The following is a 20565-nucleotide window of genomic DNA, read 5'->3' on the forward strand; positions in this document are numbered from 1 at the left end:
TGTTGCTAGTGCCCTCTTCCAGTTGTGGTCACTAATTCATAAATAATAACATTATGATCAGATTAACGTTTACTATTATTCCAACCGATCAAAACTCTTTGCTCTACAGGCAGAGACGCCGAACACAATAAAGTTGCGTATCACGTGATACTTTCAAAAAAAAACACAAAAAATTTCGATGCTTTCTTCAGCAGACGCTATAGTAGTAAATAATGTTGGTATTAAGTATAAATAATATATAAATTGAGAATAAAGACCTTTCTTGTAGTTATTATATTATTAGTTTATTAGTACTTTGCGTGGGAAAAAAATTAACTGAGCAATCGTTCAAGGCATTGTCGCTCAGCCCGAAGCTATCTTCAAAATGGCGGACGTACGAGCGAATTTTCCAAATCTAAAGATCAGCGTAGATAACACCGCGTCTTCAGATGAAAGTGACAATGAGGTCGAGGTCCGTGACGACAATGATGGTGACGATAGTGAAGGAGCGAGCGTTGTAGAAAATGAAAAATCTGAGTCTGAAGACGGAGAAATTGATAAAGATGACGTTGAGTTTAACGTCCGTCTCAGTTCATTTGCTGGACATAAGGTTCATAACAAAGCTCGTTCGGGATCTGAATTGGATCAACCGGACGATAAAACTGTTGGAAAATTGTCTGGTAAAAAAGGGAGAAATGACAAAGAAGGCCCCCCAAATAGAAAGCATCAGGTGAGGGGAGGGGGAGAGAGAGAGAGAGAATGATACTTTCACTTTTACGTCCTTCGTTTCTTGTCTTGATATAGTTGAAGAGTCTGTCACTAACAGTGTCAGAATTAAGTCGGTAGCCTTGTTAGTTTATCGTTCTGAACATATTTTATAGAAAATATAAGGAATATTATAATTATTCATCCCACAAGAAATGTATATTTCATACAAGAGGCAAGAGGTTTTTATTACATATATGTATGGCGTTGGTAGGGTAGAAGGGAACTTTTTCAGCGTCTTCTTTGTACACGATTACAATATACATTAAGTTATTTTTTATGCAATTGTTATACTTTTCACTACAAAATACCAGAAGTACTGTATTCCTTTATTTCTTCATATTGGTACTTATATTTCTTGGATCATATTCTTCAGGTTTTGCCACAGCAACGTGTTTATGTGAATAAATCAGGAACCTTTGTAACAGGAATCGATGTCACTTCACAGGTAAAAAAACCCTGAAATGTCTCATTAAATTATATTTTTCTTGTTTATTTTTACTGCAGAAAAGTGTATGAATAATGATAATAATACTAATTTATTAGAGCACATTTTCCCATGTGGAGGCAAGCTTAGTGTTGATGAACTATGTCAAGGAGTTGTGATGCCATGCAGTACTGGCAAGAGAAGATGAGGGGGAGAGGTATAAACATTAAATGCTTTGAGGTGTCAGAAAACTAGCTGGTGGGGATTTGTATTTTTTATCACTTAAATTTATGCCTGGACCTTCCTAAAGTGCAGTTGTACCTCCTGTCCATGCTGGAGGCAATATCTAGCTCTGTCTCAATTATGGCAAGTAAGATGCTTGTCTTCAAATAATGCATTTGTTCCCAAATCTCTTAATGAAAAGAAGAAAATGCTAGAAATGGAATGAGAGAAGTTGCATAAACTGTCATGACGAAAATTTGAAGAACTCCAGGAAGATAGTACAAACAATTGTAGCAGTGCAAGTTTTGAATCAATTTGTGATAGTTAGCTGTCACCACCTAGGACAAGGATGTCATAAAGTTGGGCCTAAATCTAGAGAGTTCAGGGGAAGGAAAAGGATCCCAGAACCAATGAAAAGAGCAAGAGTCACTTTGTCTTAGATTGAAATGGGTCATGTCAGGTACAGACAGAACTGGATGAATTAGGGGAATAATAATGTGGACAACAAATGTGTTGTAGTACATTTGGACATTGTTATGATCAAGGGATCACAGCTTCTTTGAGATGTTAAAAATATACCTATATCTTTGAACATTGCTTCCATGGGTGAAGCACACTTAAAAACAAAAAGATATGGAAAGAAAGAGAAGCACCATACAGCTGAAACTTTTTCTTTACCTTGATAAGAAAATGGCTAATAAAGTTGTGTCCAGATTATATCTTCATTTAAGCTATAAATCAGTAATAAATGAAATATGAGTGAGAAATGACCTGTAGCAAATTTGTCTGTGTGCATAAGTCTGCATGCTATAAAATCTTGAATGGTCCTTACAGGTTTACAGTTCCAAAGAAGGTCCTTATTTTCAGTGTGGTCAGACCTGTGTACACGAAACTAGCAATGACACTAAGTAATGACTTACTGTAGTGTAAAACTTACACAACAGGAATTTGACATTTACCTAACTCTCATCTGCCACCCAGGAAGCACTGGAGAAGAGAGAAGAGCGTGCCAGACGATTTGGTGTTCAGCAGCAAGGAACTGAGCAGTCACAGATGAATATTTCATTACTTTATGAAAGGTACAATCATGAACATTAATAGCTGATAACATTTATGTTGACATGTATAAAACTAGTTTTAAAGAGTTTATATATTATACACACGATGAGGCTATTTGCAGAAAACGAGGTGGTGTAATGAACAAGTTGAGAAAATAAGAGAGCAGTTTTGATGTGTGGATCTGTGAGAAGCTAAAGGCTTTTTCCCCCCATCAACATGATAGTGTTTGTGCTTACATTAACATAAGGAAAGTGGAGCTAGTTTCAGAGATGATTATTTTAGTAACACTCTAGTTTCCACTGTGACAATGTGTCACAACATGCTTTATTTCTTTTTGAAGCTTGGGCCTACAAGAAACAGATTTTGAAAATGAGGAACTGGGCCTGCGCCAAGAAGCTTTACATATGTATGGGACTAATGACATGAGCACCAATGATGTTTTTGATTATTTCACTGAATTTGCACCTTCAGCCATCGAGTGGATCAACGACATGTCATGTACGTCTTGTTTTCATTTAAACTGTGTGGAGTCTTAGCCACCTGTTAAGGTAGTGTTAGATAGGCAAAGTGAATTTCTCTACATTAAATAATATATGTTTGGTAAAGCTTCTAATATTTTCTTTTCCTTCCCCAAGGCTATTACGCAGAAATGTGACTTTTCAGTGTTTTTTTATTTTTGGTGACGTGTGAAAATTTGGTAGAACTTTTGTCTACCATTTTCAGTGTTAATATCAAATGCTTGCATTTGTATTGATTTTAATTAAATAAAGATTAAATCCAAATTTTGGACTGAGTGCATGTTTTATGTTAAGTTAATGTTGCTGTCTGTTGATGATGATATGTCTGTTGAACTTGTACCTTGGCAGGTAATGTAGTATGGTTGGACAAGGTTACAGCTACTCGAGCCTTGCTAAAGCTAAGTATGAGCTATGATGTTGCCATGGCCAACCTGCAGGCAGCAGAGACCAACACGGCAAAGCACTGGTCAGACAGCAATGAGAAGGAAGGCGGGGGAGGTAAGGGTGAGAGCAAGGAGTATATAAGGTCAACCAACATCTTTGCTGTTGTTAAAATACTCAGAATGCTCAGTTGGCAGCTGTGCTGGTGTATTTCTTGGTGACTACTAGCCTGTATTTCAGTATAATTATGCTTTGCTAACGAACTGCAAAGTGCACCAGATATTTAGTGTTGCTAATCAAGACTTGGCATTTTGTAATGTGCATGTGTATGTATTGGTTGGGGGTGGGGATGTGTTTGATTTATGTGCATGCAAGAGATATAGGAAAAACAAAAGAGAATGTGTGTGCAGAACTGGTGCATGCAAATGTAAGATGTAGACTGTTTACAGTCAAAGGTTTTATCCAATTTATTATGTTGTTCATTTGTCCTAATCAACAGAAAACAGCAGGCAAATACATTCTTCAGAGAGCAGCACACAGAATGTCAGCATAGAAGGCAGCAAATTTGAAATGTCCTCAAAGTCGGAGGAAAAAATGGAAGTTGAAGATGATGATGACCTTGATCTGGAGGGTGATGGTCATAGAAGCAGCAACAAGAGTGCATTGAAAGAAAGGGAAAAGGCCAGCAGGAAAGCAAAGGATGATGGAAAAGGCAGTCAAAAAGACAAAAGGGAGGAGAGAGAAAAAGGGAAGAGGATTGATTGTGACAGCAGCAACAACAAATCTGCAAGTGGCTCCCCTTCAGCCTCCATTTCAAAGTCGGAATCCACTGATGGATCAGATTCCAGTTCGGGCTCCATATCAGAATCGGAGTCTAGTTCAGAACCTTGGGATGTCAGAGGGAACAAGAAAAAGGTACAGTCTTTATCTTTTTACCTGTCATTTATCTTGTTATCTGCTCTGTTATTTTTCTGTCTTATTCCCAATACTTGCTTGTCTCTCTGCCTTGCCTACATGCAGCTTTAGCTTCAGAAACAAGGTTTGGGAGTTGCGAAGGGATCTGCACATGTCCGCAGCAAGAAATTTTATGACAGTGTATTTTAGAAGGGGTTCCTCTTGCTCAAAATATTTTATTAAAAAAAGATGCTGGTTTCATTTTCAGTTAATTTCCTAGAACTGTTTATTTTAATTCAACCTATTAATATCTTATTTTCTTGCCATTGTAGAAGGGCTCAGGCATGCAAGAGAAGGAGACACGTGAAATGCTTTCTGCTGAGGAAATCAGCCAAAAAGGGAAAAAACAGAATATTCCCTGGCCACCAGGAAAATGGCGCCTTGGGGTTCCCAGCAAGAAAGGGCGATATTTATTTTTACGGTTTGCAAGTAAAGGTAAATCTTTTGATAAAGTTTGAGTCGTTGCTTGCCTAGACACTCTTGATAGGCTGTCAGCCATTTTTTTGCCCTTCTGCTTGTTCTCCCTTGTGCCTTAAATCTCAATGTATTGGCTGATATTGGGTTTTATAATTCCTCATTCTTAAAAGGACCTGTTTTCATTGGTGGAAAACTGAGTCTAAACCTAAATCTCACTTGCTGACAGCGTTTCTATCTCTACTTTGAAAAGAAAGAAGGCATGGTTAATTTTTGTGTTTAATTAATGGAAAAGAGAGAAAATGTAGGTGCCTTTTTGATTCATGCTGGAGTAACCAAGACTTGAAGTTCTTGTTACTTTTGTGCAGCTGATAAGAAAATACCTGGGGCTGAGAAGAAAAGTAAATATTATCAAAAGTATGGAAACCCCAACTATGGAGGTAGTATTGCTTTTTCATTGTGTAATTTATGTAAGAGTAGTATAATGGTTTGTTTTAATTTTCTTCACTAACAGATTGTTACAACAATTTGACAACAACCAAACATAATAGTGCTTGTTTCTCTTAGATATGCAACCATTGCTAACATCCTTTGCACCTCCCACAACAGTAAAATAAATCCTTACAGTTAGGATTAAAAAGGCTTTTTTTTTTTTATAAAAGAAATGAAGGAATTTCGATGATTATTCGATGCATCATATGTGCAGTATGCGATAATCAGTGGTCAAAGTGGATGCAGGGGTCGGGGTAAAAGATATTACTTTTACAGTCCTGATGAGTTTACACATTGTTAATATTGACAATGACAATGATTAACTTTATTTGTCCCAGTGGGCATTTTGAACATGGGAAGGTGTTCTAGTTACAAGTAAAGTTAGAAATAAAAGTAAGAATAGAGTTCGTTGCAAGGTGCAGTGTTAAAGATGTCAACATGAAAAATATTAGCAATGAAAAAACAAGGCAAGTTACAATTATATATAATATAAAATAAACAAGCTTACATCAAGAATAATCATGTGTGCACCGACAGCATCTCACACACACACCACTGACACTGAGGTTGATCGAGGTTGAGCAGCTGTACCACAGATGGCACAAACGATTTCAGGTGCCTATTACTTTTAGATATTTGCATGGAATGACGTTTACCCGAGCTCAATGCAAATTTACTTATTTGCACACGTCAACAATTTGGCGCTAAAATTTAGCTTATTAATTTTTTTTTTGCAGGTATGAAGGGGCTGATCAGTGAATCCAGGTATGTGACTAGAAACACCTATGTTTGACAATTTTAATGTTCCAGATACTCATGTTTAATGTTTCATATAACAAATGTTGCCTTAATGTTTTTGATTTAAAGACTATACTAATTTTCTGGATGTGTGTGTGTGTGTGAGATGTTTTTTAAACACAAAAGAAAAACCCTCTGCTCAGCATATCTACATCTAGAACAAATACTGTTACTTCTTGGACATGGTACTGACTCTAACAGCAAGGAAAGCTACTTTTTGCAGGCAACATTCTGTTTCTTTGGTTCCAGAAAACGTAAACTTCGTTATGCCCAGATAGACAAAGAGCTCAAAAGTAAAGGGCCTGATGCCCGAGACAGAATTAACCGATCACGCATCAGTAAACAAAAGCAAAAAGGTAATGATGGTGATCATGATGATGTTAGTGATGAGGATCAAAAAGAGGAAGGAGAGATTTCTCCTTATGAAGGTGAAGTTGAAGTGGATGAGGAAGAGGTGAAAGAGGTGGTGATAGAAACACCCAAAGACCTGCGACAGTTGCTGAACAGAGAAACAGCAGGTAAGTCATGAATTCAAGAATGATATAGTATTTGGTTTTAGTGTTTGAGGTCAGGGTGAGGTATTCATTTGGTTTTTTTAAACTGGCAGAGAACCAAATAAAGGGGTGACAGTTGTTGATAAAAATATCAGGGCTGAGAAAATTTGATGTTTCTGATATTTTTCTGTTGTCTTTCTGCATTGGAGAATACTAGATTGAATAGAGATGCTTTTTGTCTTTTATTTATCCCATTTTTCTTTTATGGCTTTAGTCAAAACTATGGAAAATAGTTTTTTAAAATTCTAAACAGCCATTACAATTTTTATCATGTGGCATTGTGCAGGCATCCGTTTAACTCTGCGCAACGAGCAGCATGACCTTGATTCCATTACAAGTCAGAAGAAAACTGAAACAGGGAAGAGAGGAAGAGTGAGTGTAGATGACGAGGATGAAATGGATTTTGAGGCCGAGTTGGAGCACCTTCTTGAAGAACCACCAAAGAAGCGTTACATGAGAATGCACGCGGATGATGAAGAGGATAGGATCAAAGCAAAGAGGTATTTAAAAGAAAAGAAAAAGAGAAGGGAAAAAATGTGTTACTATTCAGCATTTTGATTTTGTATACTAAATGCTTTTACCTACTTCACCCACTTAACATAGCAATAACCCTGACTCAGTAGCTCAGGGTGACGACCTTGATCTGCCCGTCGCCTGATAACAGAGCTCCCTTCAGGTGTCAGCTGTATTCTTCAGTCAAAAATCATAGCTTGACATGTCAAGATGCAAGTTTTAGCTGTGTCCAAGATTTCAGGAAAAAGATGGTCACTATCAAGCAGCCTGTAACTGTAACTTTGCCATCCTTACCATGAGGCTTTCCTGCTGTCCACCATGAATCAGTTGAAAGTTGCGGTAGAACCTCATACAAGATCTGTACTTACCATAGCACCTCATACTAGATCTGTCCTGGCCAAGATTTACCTCTTTGTAGTCCCTAAGCCATATGTCAGTTAAAGCCCTATTTTAAATCTTTCAGTGCTCAGCACTTCAAGTGCCCTTGGCTACCATAATATTCAAGCTTTATTGACAACTTAAAGTAGATTACAGGCATTCCTAACCTTCAAATTTTGCTTTAGGAAAAATGTTCATTAAATGAATTTTGTGTTTTAATGTGCTTGTAAAGTCAAAATTAGCTGCTGAAAAATGAAGTTTTGCAGCACGAATCAGGCTTGTCTTATACCTTGTTGACACCATGTATTACATTTGATTACTAGATTAACTAACAGTCTACATGTGCATAATATTCCTATTTTTTAGCATGTTATCATGGTGTGCCTCTGACAATCATTGCTGGGGGGAGGGGGGAGAGGGTTGTGTGTGAGTGTTACCGTGTAAAATAGAATCATATTATTACTTTTAGGACCTCCCAGCAAGGGAAAATTTTGTGGACAGTATTAGACCATTTAGATGTATGAATGTGCATGCATCTATACAAATACATGCACAAGCTAGTGCAACATTTTAACTGCTTATTACAACTTCATCTGATTCCAGAGCCAAGGCTGGAATGTTGACTGTGATGGCAGCGTCACAAGGCGGTGTGAGATCTAGACTAGGAGAAAGAGTGCAACAACATGATGTAAGGACGTTTGAAGATGAAGAAGAAGGTGAAGTGTTGAGTGATCACGATGACTCCAGCGATGAAGACTTTGATTCTGTTGGCTATTCCAGAGGATCCAAGTCTAATCAGAGTTCAGGAGTGGTTGATCTGCGTTCAAAACTGTCTGCCCGCAAAAAGGACCACCAGGAGCCCAAACGCGAATCAATACGAATTGAGGTGATTGATTGAGAATGAATTGGCAGATGTCCTAATGAACAGAATGTATGGGCTTTGCTGTGGGTGTATTAGACTGCAAGGTGGAATAATGGCAGTCTTTATCAAGGATAACTCAGGAGTCCTTTCTAGGTCCAAGATTGTCATGCAGCCTTTAAACTGACAAAAAGATCAATCTTTAATGCCTTTTCTCCCCTTATTACTGCAGTTCTAAAAGAAAGGATGTCTTTTGATGACATTAGAATTGCTATGATGTGTGTAATAACTTTTACAGTTATATTTAGATTGTTGTCGGTTGCAACCACAGTTTGTTGTTTGAGGAGTTTCATTATTCTATTGGGGAGTTTATTGTTTATACTGGGGGATAATTTGGAATTTGTACCTTTGAAAAGATTATATCATCCTGTGGCAACTATCAAAATTGCATTCAGAGCAATTATTTGCACCAAATGTAGGGGGATCAATGTTTTGTGTGTCTATGTGTGATTGTTTTGTGCAAGTACAGATGCACATGTGGATGAGTTTTGTTAATACATCGGAGATAATATGCATATTTTGATTCAAATAAACACAATAAACATTTCTTTTCAGTCTGGGGACTGGATATTTTTATAAATGTTGAAAATTGATATTCAGTTAGCTATAAGTACAGATTTTTAAAAATTAAAAAAAAATTTAGTGTATGTTGCCTAACTTCTATGAGTTTTGCTAAATAAATGTCTTCCCAATCACTGGAATATGTACATACCAGTGGATAAACAGTGCAGTAGCAGAGCACACCATATCAAGCTAGCTGGGACTTGAAAATGTTTAAAAATACAAAATTTGCACGTTTAAGTGTCTTTGGGTGGGAGGGAACCCTACAGGTGCTTAGTAGCCTCCTAGCATTGTGGTGTTGGCGAGTGGTGCTAGAAGAAGCCAACTGTGATGCAGTCTTAACATGAATTAACACTGAAAAGATAATTTGCACTTTTCCAGAGCAGGTCAAGCATGAACCTCTAGCTCTGGCAATGTTTCCACCAAGCACACAGTCACACTAGCTCTGGCAATGTTTCCAACCAGCAGTTTAGTTGAGTGATGGCAAGAAGTCCACAGATAATCTATTATGTTTATTTGTCATAGACACAAAGTTTTAACATGTATTTTTTAACATAAAAAACCTCACTTTTGCTGCAAGAGACATTTTCCTTTCATTTCTTAGAACCAGACCATTCTTATTCAACAGATGAATATGGTAAAAAAAAATGGTTTGCAAAATATCCAATGAATTCACATTTCCTGGTATCATTCTAATAAATTTTCTGAGGTGCAAGTCACATTTTGATAATTTTTCAGCAAGACTGAGCCATCAGAAGGCTTGTGTATTTTTTACCTAGCCTTTAAATAAATGCTTGTACCTGGGCTTCTTTCCGAAAGTCCATTTTAAAACTGTCCCTTCCATTACTGTGCTTCAGTTGTTTATGGCTGGTGCACTGCTGGCATTTAGCTCCCATTTAAAAATTGTTAATTTGCTAAGAACTATGAGTTGGGTCTTGTTTTTACTGCTGCTGTTAATTCACTGTACTAGAGTATATGTATCTTTCATAAGTACAAAACAGGGTTCTTGATGCTGGAGCTGTCTGGTTAGCTTTTTTTTTAATACAGTCATAAGAATGACCATAATGAACAACCAGAAACTGTTTTATATGTTTCACAGTATGCACAACCATCAGGAACTCTTTCATCATTATTTTGTTAAAATTCAAGATTACAACAGTTCTTAGCAGAAAATGTGTACTGGCAGTACAATACAGACAGCAGCAATACTGGCAGAAAATGTCAAGGATATGTAAAGAACAATGTCTAATGGTACAGACAAATGTTAAAACTCATGCTAAACTACATACCCCACAGTAGAGCCTCTAACATTGTAAGAGTCTCCTGCTTTTCCCCCAACCCTTAATGACAGTGGTGATTCCCGTTTCTTTCTCACGACTTGATTTCTAAGGTCATCATTTTATATTCTGGTCTAGCAGTGGGATTTGAAAAGACTCCAGCATCATAATTCAGCATATATATGAGGGTGAAAATGGTTTAAAAAAAAAATAAAAACCAGCTGTTACTGTTTATAGAGATGGGCAGAACACTAATGAAAAAACAGAACAATGGGAACTGTTCAGGTCCAGAATGAGCCACTTGTGTCCCACAAAGTTGATGTAAAATTATTCCAGGCATTCCCCTGTCTCCTTGCCACCAAAAGCCTTTACGACATGCCAAAAAACTTGAGCGATCGATCCATACTAACCGATGCAACAAAGCCGGCATTGTTGCCAAATCGTACACCAGTAGCAGCGGCAGTGTGGTCATTGAATACAGCAAGCTCATTCCATTGTTTGCACAAATAAATCCTATCAGAGAATGCAGAAAAAATAAGCGAATAAGAAAAATATCCATGGTTTAGAAAATTGCAACCACATACAGGGATAAAGGTGCATATAACGTTTCCCAACTAGAGCTTTGCTAAAGCATATACAAAAATTGTTTCCCTGTAATTATAGGAAGCAAGCAATCACTCTGGTAAATTTGGTAACTGCATAAAAATTCACACTTTATCTAAGAGATCCCAATTGAAGATGCTATGTATTTTTTTAATAGCACATAGATTCTCTCCATAAATGACTGATGTTTCAACACGAAAATGCTAACAACTTTGTTTGCTCACTTCAGTTCTGAAATAAGACAAATTTCTCACCTGACATCAGTGCCAGCCACAGCTAAGTAGGTTCCACTCTGGTCAAAACACAATGCTTTTACCTGTCAGAGAGAAGACCAAGACTTATGAATTTAACACAGAATAGACTTGTGTTTATTAAAGTATTCAACCAGCAATAATAATAAAAAAAGTGTGACTTATATAGTGTATAACTGTGCTCACAAAGGAGCATGCTCTCAGTGCTAAAGACAAGTCGGAAACATGGACAGAATATAAAGGATGGATAGAGAAACAACTATGAAGAGAAGTAATAAAAGACAAGTACAGAAGATACAAAGAGGAATAAGGGAAGAACAATAAGAATGGAGAGTGTAATAAATCTGCAGAGGAAGATAAGCAGGCAGACTAGTCAAATGACTGGCCATGTGCACAGTGGTGACATGAAACAGCAGTTAAGCACTTTTCCATCCGTTTAAAGGCCACTGGAGCAAATTTACGACAAAGTCTTTATGATACAAAGAACCTTGATGTCTAGCAGGTTAAAATGAATAAATTTGAGGTGAAGTAGAGCTGTTCCTTGACTATCACAAGCTTAAACGAACACATTCTCTCAAAATGTTAGCTTCCCAGATGGAAGTCCACCGGAATGTTAAACATGCCCAAATCAGCTTCACACCTGCCACTAAACACTACCATAAAAGCTGAGGTTGGATACGGATGTAAAATATCACCCCAACCCTTTTCCACCTCCCAATAGCACAGAGAATTCTTATTCTAATTTCAGGGCATACTCACCTCATAGTTGTCACCCAGCTGTAGAGTTTTGAAGTTCTTCAATTTACGAAGATCCCACAACTTAACAACAGAATCCTCTGCTGCTGTGGCCAGATAGTAACCTGTGATGCAATAATTTTTTTTATTAATGTATGCAGCACAATGACAGAATACCAGCTGGACTAAGATTTTAACCACAAAGTTAAGTCCATAGGAAATTCAGTTTAAAATTTGTCCCACTGTTCACGTCCATGAAATAATGTAAGCTTATTTTTTGACTGATCCCATTTTGTGATGAGCAAGTGCTTAAAATCTTATTTTAACATATGATTAAAAACCATATGCTTGTGTAAGCCCATAAACTCCCCCCTCCACACATACACAAAGCAGCAGAGCCATTGTACAATCAGCAAGCAGATGCTCCATGGCGTGGTGGCCACCATGCTCAACTATAAAGCAAAGTTTCACCAATCTGCGGCTTGCTTGGGCTTGTGGGTGTGAAACTTTCCCTGCACACACACCACCTCTGCAGGAATGGGTACCTGATTTATCAGGGGAGGTAAATGGTGAAAGGAGAGAAAGCTGAGCTCCTCCTGAATGTTGCGCCAAAGACATAGATGGTCATGTTCACTGCCCCCTATGGTCTCTAGGATGTGAGGCCCCTGACCTTACACATGTAAATCCTATCTTGATTGAGACACTGAACTTTTAACACGAGGTTCAACATTTGTGGTATAAAACCTGATGCTACTAGATACAAAAAAAAAATAAATAAATAAAATAAAAATAAATAAATAATAAAAAAATAAATAAAAAAATTAAAAAAAATGAAGCACTCACCATTCTCAGAGAAAGAAATAGAAGATACAGCTCCCTGGTGTCCCTGGAAGTTGGCGACATTAGCACGCTCCTTCAAGTCCCAAATCTTGATGACCGCATCATCAGTGCCAGTGCCAAAGATGAGACCGTCAGGGTGAAATTGGGCACAAGTAAGGGCAGGAACTATGAAAAGCCAAAATTTGTTGATGTGAGGCAACATGGCAATTTATGTCATATCCACTCAGTTTGGGATAGAGCATGTAAGCAATACAGTAGGATGTAATATGACCATGGCGATTAAAAAGTGAAAGGTTCATAGTCATAAGCAGGCACGAGGCTAGCAGTCACTCTTAGCTATGATGCCAACTTAAAGGCTTAACTACCTTTAGAAGGAAAGAATGGTTTGACAAGGGGTAAAGACTACAAGAGTGGTCAGGCTTTGCGAACTGCTCCACCTGGCCTGACAAACACCTTACCTCTATTCCTCAGAACCATACTTTCCTGACATAGTGTAGAAAATTGGCCTTCAAATCAATGGAAGCAGTAACTTTGTCATAAAAGAAAACATGAGATCTAAATAAGGATTTAATATGGAGTAAGTGAACCCACCCATCGCTCCACTTCTGGTCTCGCACCTTGGTCAGCACACGGCCAGTACGGATGTCAGAAAATGCCCAGTACTGCAACAGACACAAACACTTTAAGAATTTTTTTCAATGGGAAACAGCTGCTCTCTAATCACATGTAGCCTAAGCTATTCTTAAAAATAAAACAATAGACAAAATATCACTCCTGAAAAAAACCTAGTCCATGCCAAAGGTGTTGTGTCTTTACTCAGATGACGCGCATAACAAAGACGACAAATCTCCATACCATGTCAGTAGAGCAGCTCAATAAGTAGTCTCCAGTGGCGTGAAGGCTGATGCCTGTTACTGGAGCATCATGAGCTCGAATCATCTGTCCACACTGCGCATTGGCAACACCCCACACGCGGATTGATGTGTCTGGTGAGGCAGTGATGACAATTTCCTGCAAAGATAATGCTGGTTTAAACAAATAAAGGATACAAATATCCCACAGCTTCAGGTAAAGTATGAAAATAAACCGACAGAAAACAATGTTCATGTTTTGGCAATACTATGGTTTTGATGATGCTTTAATCAGCTGCTTCAAAAGATTATCCTGACTCTGTTTTGATGTACAAATAATAGTGATCCTACAATGAAGCCCTTTACTCAAGAGAACACCTAGACTATAATCTTATCTCATAACAAAGGTAAAGTTAAATAAAGTTTAAAAATATGCCACAGACCTCTTCTGGATGATAGATGACACTTGTAACTTTCTTGGTGTGTCCTTTCAGGATAGCCATAACCTGTTCCGTGTCTTTGTTAAAGACTACTGCAGTCTTGTCATTGCCTCCAGTGACAATGCGGGAGGTGTCTCGAAGACACAAATCCAGAGCCAGAATACCAGGAACGCTAGCACTGTGAACTCCCTGTCATTGATACAACTCATTAAAATCAGTGACTCCAGAAACAGGACTGTTTTCCCAGTATCACAGCTGGACAGGTTACACAGAGACACAGCTATTTTAGTGAATAACCCAAAAATTTAATTTCATTCCTACATCCACACAAAATATGTCTTCCAAAGCACATTTATTCTTTGCTTACACACCTGCAGCATCAAATATATCTCATCATCTTGTGAAAAAGACACAGATGAAGAATAAAAGATGTATAAAAACAGGTGATAACAGGGAGAATTACTTTACCGTGTGAGAATGCAAGTTGGCGGTATGCTCGGATGTCATCACTGTTGGCAAGTCCTTCTGGCACAGTTTTGCCTCGCTAAATGACGATAAAAAGATTTTCAGTTATCATCCAATATTCAGGAAGCATGTGATTTCAATCACACAAGATATCTGCACTAGCACATGTGTATATAATATAATGTCAAATAATAGAATTATACAATTGTACTAAGAACTGCTCTGAAATTTGCTACACGCAATCTGAAAAATCACCTACACAATCCCGACAGTTTTTACTGCACTTGCCGAAATATCAAAAGCTTTCACCTTTATCAGAGAGAAGCTTAAGCACTCTTCATCTTTTTTTATTTTTCTATGTTTTGCTTCCATGTGTAATGTCAGGGCATGATTACACAGGATTTCTTTTGTTCAGAAGATGTTCTAGCAATATGATATTTTAAACTCATAAATGTTGTTAAAAGAAATTGTAAATCATTGACACCACGCTAAACCTGAAAGTGTAAACATGTGAAGTCAGAAAAGTGTAAATGTTTTACTGAAATGTCTCACAAGACCGAGCTCACCTTCTTGCGTTCAGCAGTCAGCAGTGTAGCCTTGTCTTGCAGCTGTGGACAAGAAAGAGCTTGTTAACACCAGTAGGGCAATACATGACTAAATACATGGTTACTATATTAATAAGACGGCAATAATAAATAGCACTCAAAAAAGCAAGACACATCATAATTTATGATGAATCAATGCCAGCACAGTCTGCAATATCCTGCGAGAATAGAAATACTAAATTCTCAAGCAACTGAAAACAAGCACCTCCAACAAGTGAAACGAAAAGAAATAAATTAACAAAAAGGTTTTGTTATTACACTTATTTATCGCAAAACCATATTGTACAAGCATGCACTCACATGGCCACACACACAGAAGCACATAAATAAATACAGGCACATGTAGGAGTTGGTACTAACCTTCTGTATAACTTCATCACTCATGCCCAGTCTCCTCAACAGGTTGTGCTGCCTCAGGGCCTGCTTCAGCAGCATAAGCCTGCAAGGAGAACACAACAAATTCTAGAACAAAAGGACTGAGACTAAAGATTGACTACAGTTAGGTGCCCGTAGATACCATTTGTTCGGCACCTATGATTACCCTACTATAAAAATGTAAAAAGTATCCTTTAATCAAAAGAGCTAACACAATGACAATGGGTTTTTTTTTACCGCTACTGTTTCAAAAGGCAGTGACAAAAGGGTGTACTTGACAGCTGCAGCCAGTGTCTTAGTACTCCATGTAATTTTAAACATGAAACAGATTGCAGAATAGTTTTGTAGGAGCCTATTTCACTTTCTCCTTTCTCTAAATAGAAATATAAAAGGTAGATTTTGTCAAAATATATATAAAATTAGAATAAATATTATATATATATATGAATGATACTACAGCTTACAAGATGCAGTAAGAAAATGCTGCAGAAAACTCGTAATTACTTACAGGCTGAGGCGCTGGAGCTGCATAGCTGCCTACAGCAGCTGTGATACCCGCCTGAGGCTTGAGTGTTGCCAAAGCTATCAACACACAAAATATAAAGTGATGACTAAACATCTGAATTCTAGTGAAGGCTTTAAATGTGGTCAAAGTTGTCAGCACATGCATGGAATGCAACATAATGATAAATCACTCAACTGGGGATAGTTTATGATTTTTAAAATGACATTAATTAAAGCTAGTGAATGCTTGGACACACCCTTCTCTTGTGAATATACTTCTTATCACCTTAGTATTGACACAAGTATCAGAAAGCACCAACAGAGGTTACCTAAAATATTTAAAATGGAAGCCACAGACACATTCATGTAGTATGTTCGACCATCTTTTTACTTCCTGTTGCCTGCATAAATGTTTAGTTGCCATGGCAATCAGGCAATGGTTGTCACTGGTATGGCTATATACTGTTATGCTGATGCTAGAACTTTTTAGATGATTATCTGCATGCATGGTGGCTGATCACAAGAAATCCTCACTCAGGCATTCAGAGAAGGCGATAAGCACAATAAGCAAATAAATAAGCCAAACTTCACCTTCACGAGCAGCTGTTACTTCTTTGGTGAGACGAGAAATTACACGACAGGCAGCATCATGCTGGTAGAGGGCATGAGACAACTCTGCAAAAGAAAAATTGACACATTGTTTTTTCTCATCCCAGTCTATGAGGCAAGCCTGCAAAGGAACAATGACTGATGATTGATGCGCCTAGCCTTGTGGTATGCAGTAAACCCTAAACATTACTTCCACTATCAATCAGTTTGTCTTTCTAACAATTAAAGAATGTAACAGCCATATTCATCAAAAACTTCCCTAAGACTGTAATCATTGAAATTTCAAAATAATAAACACGTTGAAATCTCAGCAATAAAAATGTCCAAAATGTTGAAGCTGCTGAAGTTTATTAAATATAATATATTTAAATACGAGCATTCTAAATATAGGCTAGGACCTGGAAGCACAAAGGCATGTAAAACCATGGTCACTTGCACATGTGTAATTATCTGACTTAGTCTCTATGGCATACTCCTGAAAAAGGTAACTGTACTGTGTCCCTCAGTGCGCTAAAGTTCACTAACCTTGACGTGCTGTCTGTAGCTGCTGACGAAGCGTGAAGCTGTGAAGCATGACGGCATCCTGTTTACAGACAAAAAGTCCTGTATGACAAATACTATGACATACCTACACTGACATGCAAAAGACAAGAGCCAACAACACACATGAAACTGCCTTATCTGCAAGAGTCGCAAATAAGGAAACATATTTATGTTCTTACTCTTGGTTCTGTAAAGCGGCGGGCACACGAGAAGCCAAAAGCATGAAACTTTTCCGAAGCAACCCTGCTTTTCCTGCTTGCCGTGTGACCAACACTGCAAGCTATCCCCAAACGGCTTCGTAAGCCTGCTTGGCTTTAGCTTGCGGCCCGCTTTGCGCTTTAGAACCTGTTCTACTTTTCCACGCATTTCCACATGGCTGTGAAAGCAACAGGGCCTCTGCCGAACCTCAGAGAGGACCAGACCGTTCATTTGATAGAATTAATTAACTCCTATAGCGAGCTATGGGACTCGAGACGGCCTAGATATAGGCACAAACAATTTAAGACCGAAACAGCGTTCGTGTGTGTGACCAGCGGGCAAGACACCGCAGTCTTATCAAGCAGCCCGCAAGCGGGCTCGGAATAGCGCTGCTTCGAAAGCCAAGCTTGCGAAGCCGCTTTTGGCTCCTCGTGTGTCCGCACCTTAAGAGAAGGAACAATGTATAATAATCTAGAAGCTACTAAATCATTTGCAATTTTCTAGTTAAAATAATTGTATGTAGGAAGTATATAAAGTATGCAAATTTTGTTTGCACCTGCAAATGCATGACCACATGGTAATAATGTGAAAATATGTAATAGGAGTAAAGGAGGGTCACTGCTCAGATTTAAGCAGCTAGATCTTACCCATTCATCTTGCAAGGCTTTTAAGATGGCTGGGATGCTTGTAGCTGTGGGTGGTCGTGGCTTTACAAGGGGAGAAGCTGGATAAGTTTAAAAAAAAAATAGAGAATGGTCAAGCAAATGAAAAAATAATTTATGATACAATTCTGGACGCTTTGACAGTGCTGGTTATTCAGATTTCTCATAACCATTTTCTTGTTATCTAAGAATTATTTATTTAATAAACTAAATAATGCTATGTAATTTTATGAAGTTTGCATACACTACATATTTTTCTGGTAAGTAAAACAACTCACTTTTGATGTCAATAAGCATGTCAACTTGTAATTTGCCACCTGTGAGCGGATCTGTTCCATTTTCATTGACATATTTTTCAATAAGACGCCTCTCAAAGACATGGCCAGACACTGGAGATACAACAGGATGCTCAGGAACTTCGTTACTGACTGTAAATACAGAAAATAAAATAATGTGACTCGTCAGTATCCACGACGGAATTGTTTTAATATTATCACCAACAATGCATTATACTTAGCACTGGGCGCAATATCTAGGCATTATTACGAGTGATGTGGATAACTGATTTAAATACGATAATTTCATATAAATAAAGTTAAGCAGCATTTATAACACCCAAAATTGTAAATGAGGCGACGGTAGCCTTTAGATCAGGGGTCTCAAACTCATATTAGCATGTGGGCCGCAGTGGAAAGTAACAGCCAGTCAGCGGGCCGCACCACGAAAAGAAAATGTTTTTTCATTAAATTTTACAAACACTACTGTCACTGCAGTTAAATGTAAAATAAAGTTTTTATAATTATTAATTACATTTAGTGTAGTTTATTACATGCACAGGCAGTTTAGTTTATTAAAATAAGTTGACGTTGTCTCTGTCACTAATAAAAAAGCAGAAACTGTAGTTCCCATAAAAAACACCAAGCACAACATACAACATACATATACACCGCGGACGTGACCGCGGGCCGCCCAAAAATGTTTCACGGGCCGCATACGGCCCGCGGGCCGCGTGTTTGAGACCCCTGCTTTAGATGTTAGACGATTGTTTCTAACTTCTACAAAAACACGACCAAAATAAACATGAACATGCAAAAACATTGATGCAAACAAGTGCAAAATTGGTAATCTGTATTTTTTTTATATTAAATTGGTACACATAATGCAACTATGCAATACAATGAATTACCAAAGCGATAAACTCTTTATGGACGCATTTCAAAATTTCAACAAGGTATGAGAAACCGGTTGTTCAAAAGCTGAATATCAAATTATTTACACATAATTATCATGACTGAAAAAAAGACCGCATAAAAATTATAAAATTGTATGAAGAATTTTCTGTATATATCATCAATCAGTGGTTTACTACACAAAATAAAGCAATATTAGGTGAAAAATTTGAAAACACGCACTCGCACAGCAAAGCGCCATCTTGAAGTAATCACGTGACACTACTAGCGCAGCAAAAATCAATTCCGTGAAAGGAACGAAGTTGATTTAATTTTTGCTATAAAAAAAAATAGCAACATGTTTAATACTTTTAGTTCACGAGTATTACTGTTGAATGTGAGGGACATCAGACTTTATTTAATCACCGAAGAGTGTCTGGAAAACACAATTACAAATATAAATCGCGATCATCATCAAGTAACAGTAATCATGGACGCTGGTCTCGGAACAGCTAATTAAAAGACCATGCACTGAGCAGTCTTATCATAACTCTAGAAACAGAGATAATACTGAGAGTAAGATAGTACTAGATAGTATTAGAAGGCATTTGCACTATTTCAATCATTCGATCAGTGGTTTGCACATTTACACACATTTGTATGAAGCTCACGTGTCCTCTCCGCGTGAATGATTCTCATCCCGAGAGAATGAGAGGAGTGTGGATCACATGGCAACTTTTATTGTAATTTCTTTATGTATATGTTATTGTTATTAAAGTCTAGTGATTTAACAACTGCCTTTGTGTGTGAAGTGAGTTATAGATGCAACGCAGAAGCCGCTGGCAGCTTCGTGTACTGGCATGCCACAGGTATGGCGATGTCTGGAGTGGCTCGACGAAACAAATGTTGAGTGCACGGATCTGAAAGTTTGCCAACTGTTTGCACTTCAGGTAACTGCCCCTCGCTGTGCCAACAACAGGTCGGTTCGTACAATAATGATCAGGTGCCATGCCTCCATTATATCAGCTCTATCATCCGCTGTATGCAGCAAAGGAATGATACCTACCTAGTGATCATCGGATGTACCTACCAGTCCTAATCTTTGAGCTTTCTTCTTGAATCTGGACATCATCCGCTAACGGTCTTCCCACGAAGACATTCTGACCCCGAACTTGTCCGTACGCTGACGAAGACAAGAAAAAAAAAAAAACTACAGTGATCTTCATTTGACACTGGTACAACTTGCCTCGTGGCTTGCGACAATATTCAGTAAGTACACAAAGAAATTAGCATCCCAAACTGTTATTTATTCCAGGATAACCACTGACGATTTAAATATATATATGTGATTTCAAACAGATTTTGAAAACATTTTCTAGAATGTGCGTTTCCTGCATTCGGCTTTGTTTCGGTGCCCACTTGTTGAGTGAAGCGATCAGAATTTTTTTCAAAATATTTTGTCAAGCAAGGACCGAGCCAGACCTATGGGGTCGCGTTCATGAAG

General features: G+C 37.9%; 2 protein-coding genes across 2 annotated transcripts; one reads left to right on the forward strand and one right to left on the reverse strand.

Moving 5' to 3' along the window:
* Positions 1-332: 332 nt before the first annotated feature.
* LOC112562166 (nuclear cap-binding protein subunit 3-like) lies at positions 333-8929 on the forward strand. Its single transcript, XM_025235231.1, has 12 exons — positions 333-709; positions 1121-1192; positions 2375-2472; positions 2793-2950; positions 3319-3468; positions 3851-4266; positions 4578-4740; positions 5088-5159; positions 5949-5976; positions 6259-6527; positions 6850-7063; positions 8058-8929. Exons 1-12 carry the CDS (start codon positions 365-367, stop codon positions 8350-8352), a joined length of 2280 nt encoding a protein of 759 aa, XP_025091016.1. The 5' UTR covers positions 333-364; the 3' UTR covers positions 8353-8929.
* Positions 8930-9431: 502 nt separating this feature from the next.
* Positions 9432-19359, reverse strand: LOC112562167 (pre-mRNA-processing factor 19-like). The gene is given in 17 exon segments (XM_025235232.1): positions 9432-10724; positions 11069-11130; positions 11825-11925; positions 12644-12805; positions 13239-13302; positions 13496-13651; positions 13935-14120; positions 14383-14475; positions 14963-15004; positions 15362-15388; positions 15390-15440; positions 15885-15958; positions 16472-16555; positions 17015-17072; positions 17878-17954; positions 18171-18320; positions 19305-19359. Coding segments are annotated over 17 exon segments (1551 nt in total). The 5' UTR covers positions 19324-19359; the 3' UTR covers positions 9432-10579.
* Between the last annotated feature and the right edge of the window lie 1206 nt (positions 19360-20565).

This window comes from Pomacea canaliculata, linkage group LG4, assembly GCF_003073045.1.
Source record: "Pomacea canaliculata isolate SZHN2017 linkage group LG4, ASM307304v1, whole genome shotgun sequence".
Taxonomy (NCBI): domain Eukaryota; kingdom Metazoa; phylum Mollusca; class Gastropoda; order Architaenioglossa; family Ampullariidae; genus Pomacea; species Pomacea canaliculata.